The sequence below is a fragment of the Myotis lucifugus genome, unplaced genomic scaffold (assembly GCF_000147115.1).
Source record: "Myotis lucifugus unplaced genomic scaffold, Myoluc2.0 scaffold_1012, whole genome shotgun sequence".
Lineage (NCBI taxonomy): Eukaryota > Metazoa > Chordata > Mammalia > Chiroptera > Vespertilionidae > Myotis > Myotis lucifugus.
In genome coordinates, this window is record NW_005872060.1 from 41788 (window position 1) to 45838 (window position 4051).

At 45.8% G+C, this 4051-nt stretch overlaps 1 protein-coding gene across 1 annotated transcript in view; it reads left to right on the plus strand.

The window, feature by feature from the left end:
* The window catches only part of LOC102424071 (NACHT, LRR and PYD domains-containing protein 1-like), a 78441-nt gene that overhangs the window by 40558 nt on the left and 33832 nt on the right, over positions 1 to 4051 (plus strand). The window contains 3 exon segments of the mRNA XM_023747839.1: positions 461 to 489; positions 1726 to 1885; positions 3243 to 3466. Coding sequence (XP_023603607.1) covers positions 461 to 489; positions 1726 to 1885; positions 3243 to 3466 — 413 coding nt within the window.

Here is a 4051-nt window from a genome sequence, read left to right on the forward strand (position 1 = left end):
GGCTCCTAGGCTTAGGAGGAGCCATTCCTCAGGGAACAAGCATTCTCCTCAGACCCAGTGTGTTGGGCCCAGGACCATGGACACGGGCCCAACTCCTAAGAATTAACTCAGGAGGGGCACAGGCCCAGGTGACCCACAACATGAATCATTGTGCCTGGGATCAGCATGAATGCTCTGATGGCCTATGTGAGCCCGTCCAAAGGACCTGAACTGAGTTATGAAAGGTGGGAGGGCTTAGCTAGGCCAAGAGTAGGTAGATTCCTGGGAGAGGTAGAGGCTCTGATCTCAGCTCCTTTGAGGAATGGAAGGAGGCCAGGGACCAGAAACACTGCTACTCAAAGTGTGGACCATGGAAACAGCAGTGTCAGCATCAGCATCAGCATCACCTGAGAGCTCATTAAAAATGCAAATCTCAAGCCTCACTCCAGACCTGCTGAATCAGAATCTGTGTTTTGACAAGGCCTCTGAGCAGCATTGGATTAGAAGTGAGTGAGCAGGGAAAGTGGCACAGGAGGGATTGGAGCTGACATGTGGCAGGAAGTTGGGAGGACAAAGAGGCCTTTGGGCCACGTTAATAACTCCCGCTTTTACCTCAAAAGCAATAAAGAAAGATTTCAGGGCTTCAGTAGCTAAGTGGTGAGTCAGGTTCAAATTGAAGATCAGCTGCTGTGTAGAAATGGCCTGGAGAGGGACTAGAGAAGAGGGCACCTTTAGGAGGAGGATGAAGTGGTTCAAGCCACAGATGCCAGGGCTTTGGCTGGAGGTGGAGGCTGTGGTGGTGGAGAGAAGGGACTAGAAGGAGAGCAATACTAGAGCCAGTGACAAGGTGGCCAATCAACTCTCAGAGGGATCCAGAAGGGATCAGGACTACATCTCAGTTCCTGCATGGATAGATGGGTGGTTGGGAGCCATCATGAAGACAGGGTCTATGAGAGAACATCAGATGAAAGCCATGAGTTCAAATTCAGATGGGTTGAAATTAAGTGGGGATGTCAGATAGACAGCCCCAACTTTCTCCAAGATCTCAGGGAGAATAACCAACTCTGTGTCTAGGAAGCCAAGTGCAACGATCACTAAGATGGTCCCAATTGGAGGACAGACGAGTGATGGCACATCTCCACCCCAATGGCAGAGATCAGAATCAGGTACTTTGAAGGGGCCAGGCTGGGAGAATTGTTAACTGGGACAGGGGTGAGGAGGATATGGAAGGCCATCTCCTCCATGCTCCTGCCTCTGGGGTGAGCCATGGCAAAATTGACAACTAGAGAAGCCTCGCTCCATGCAAGATCTTCCACACCTAGAACCTGGGAAGATCTCTGGTTTCCTCCCTCCCAGGCTCAGGGGCTGAGGCTGCTCCTCTCCAGCTCATGTCTGGCATATCTCAGTCTCTGATCCACACTGGGCTTCTGAGGCCCGGGAATCCCTTTCCATCATTGTCCATCCACCTTTAGAGCCATGTTCTTCTCATAAGCTATCTTTCTGGTGGATGAGGGAATAGAAATGCCCTCTATACCAGTGGGCAGGGGTGGCATCATGGACCAACAGGGTTGGGCCTCCTCTGATAGCAGGTAGTCAGCCCCAGGATCATGGACAGAGGCTACTAGCACATAACTTCCAAAGTCCAGGAAGACCAGCCTTGAGAAGGACCCCTCCATGTTCTAGCTTAAGGGGTAGGAGATGCCAGACAGGAGACCCTAAAGCTGACCACTGCCCTGTCTGTTCCAGAGGAGAGCTCCCCTCAAGTATTACAGAAACCCTACTCTCTGTCATCTTGTGAACCTCTGCGGAACCAACCACTTGAGCCTCTAAGGATGGATGATGACTTCTGGGGCCCTACAGGGCCTGTGGCTACAGAGATGGTTGACAAACACAGGAGTCTGTACCGGTGAGTGACAGGACTCTGGTGTGCCAGGCTAGCCTCCCCACCCCAGCCATCCCCACACTGGATCCCAATAGACACTCAGCACCCATTTATGATCGATTGGGTCTTTTCTCATTGTTGAGCCACCAAGCAGAGAGACAGGGCTGCATTAGTACTTTTATTATGGAAACAGAAGTTTTATTATGAAAAGTTGCAAACAACAAAGAAAACTGTTCCAAGGACTACCACTTACTCATTACCCAGCCTTAACAACCATTTTCCCAAATTTGTTTCAACTATTCCCTTTCCCCTTCTTTTGTTGTTATACTATTTTAAATACAAGATATCACGTGATTTTATCCATATATGATTTGAGATGAATTTTGAAGAATACAAAGTAACCACAATACCATTGCCATAACCACAATGCCATTGTCATATCTAACAACATTTACAATAAGTCATTTTCATATCATCTAATACCCCATCTGTATTCAATATGCTCAATTGTCCAAAATATGTCCTTACAGTAAGTTTATTCTAATCAGGATCCAAATCAAGTCCTCTCATTTTATTTGGTTTGTTATGTATCAAAAATCTCATTTAAATCTCTTTTCATCTACACGTTCTTGCTTTATTAGCATCTGCTATGTACAAAGTACCATACCAGTAACAAGGAGCCATGAGATGAATATGGAGCCATGCCTTCCAAGGGTTCCAAGGCTTAAGTAATGAATATCTATAATTTTAGTTCTGATCTCTTACATAGCACATTCCCATTCATTGTCACAGACATGATCTCAGCTGGGCAACAATATTACTCACAACTTACACACAGAACCTGATATCCTAGAAACCGGGTCTATACCAACAGGGAACCTGGGGAATGTCTCTGTAAGTTTTATTTTAAGTTCAAGTGGTTATCATTAATATCACCACGTAGATTTTTATTATTTAAAATTAGGCCCTTTAAAAACAATAACACTTGCCTGTTCCATTATTATTAATATTATTATTACTATCATTATTATTCTCTTCATTATCACCATTATAGAAATAGCTAACCACACCCATGCAAGTATTAATCCGTCAGCACACATTAGGTCACTTATTACTCACAACTCTAAGAGATGGTGTTGCTATTACTTTTACTTAAAAATAAGAAAACTGCAATTAGGGAGGTTAAATTACTTGCTCAGGGATCCACAGTAGGGAGAAGAGGGGCCAAGAATCAACTCAAATACCTCTGGCTGTGACATCTGAGCTTGTAGTCACTCTACTACATACACAGTGCACTGCATGGGATTGGGCATCCAGTAGATTGTTTATGAGCTTGTGTGGAGTGATTAATTCGATGTCTACCTCTCTCTGCTATCCCCAGAGTTCACTTCCCTGTGGCTGGTTCCTACCACTGTCCCAACGTGGGTCTCTACTTTGTGGTAAGAGAGCCAGTGACCATCGAGTTTGAATTCTGTGTTTGGGACCAGTTCCTGGACCAGATTGTCCCACAACACAGCTGGATGGTTGCAGGGCCTCTTTTTGACATCAAGGCTGAACCAGGAGCTGTGGAAGCTGTGTACCTCCCTCACTTTATAGCCCTCCAAGGTAAGTGAGAGGGAGGTGTGGGGGAAGGTAATGGTGGTGAGAATGGGCTGGAAATGGCTTCCAATGGCAATATCCTGAGGGAAAGACTTGGGGCTTCCTTAGACTGACTAAGGGGATGGGGCTTTAAGGAAATGGAGAGAGCTTTCTTTCTCATTCCACAGTGATCTGGGCATATCTTTTGTGAAACATTTTTCTCCCCAAGCATCATAATCATTTTTGCCTGAATTACTTGAAGATTCCCCTCAATAGAAAGTGGTCTCCTCGACAACAATAATAGCTATCATTTATTTTTTTGTTTTTTTTATTTTTTTATTGCTTAAAGTATTACAAAGAGTATTACATATGTCTCCTTTTTTCCCCTGCCCTTGACAATCCCCTGGCCTCCCCTACCCCCCCCCCCCCCCCCAGAGACATATGTCCCTTGGTTATGCTTATATGCATGCCCACAAGTCCTTTGGTTGATCTCTTACCACCCCCCCCCTGCCCACCAACCCCTCCCCGTCTTCCCACTGTAGATTGACAGACCTGTCCCACGCAGCTCTGCCTCCGTACCTATTTTTGTTCAAAGTTTCAAAGGGTCTTTAT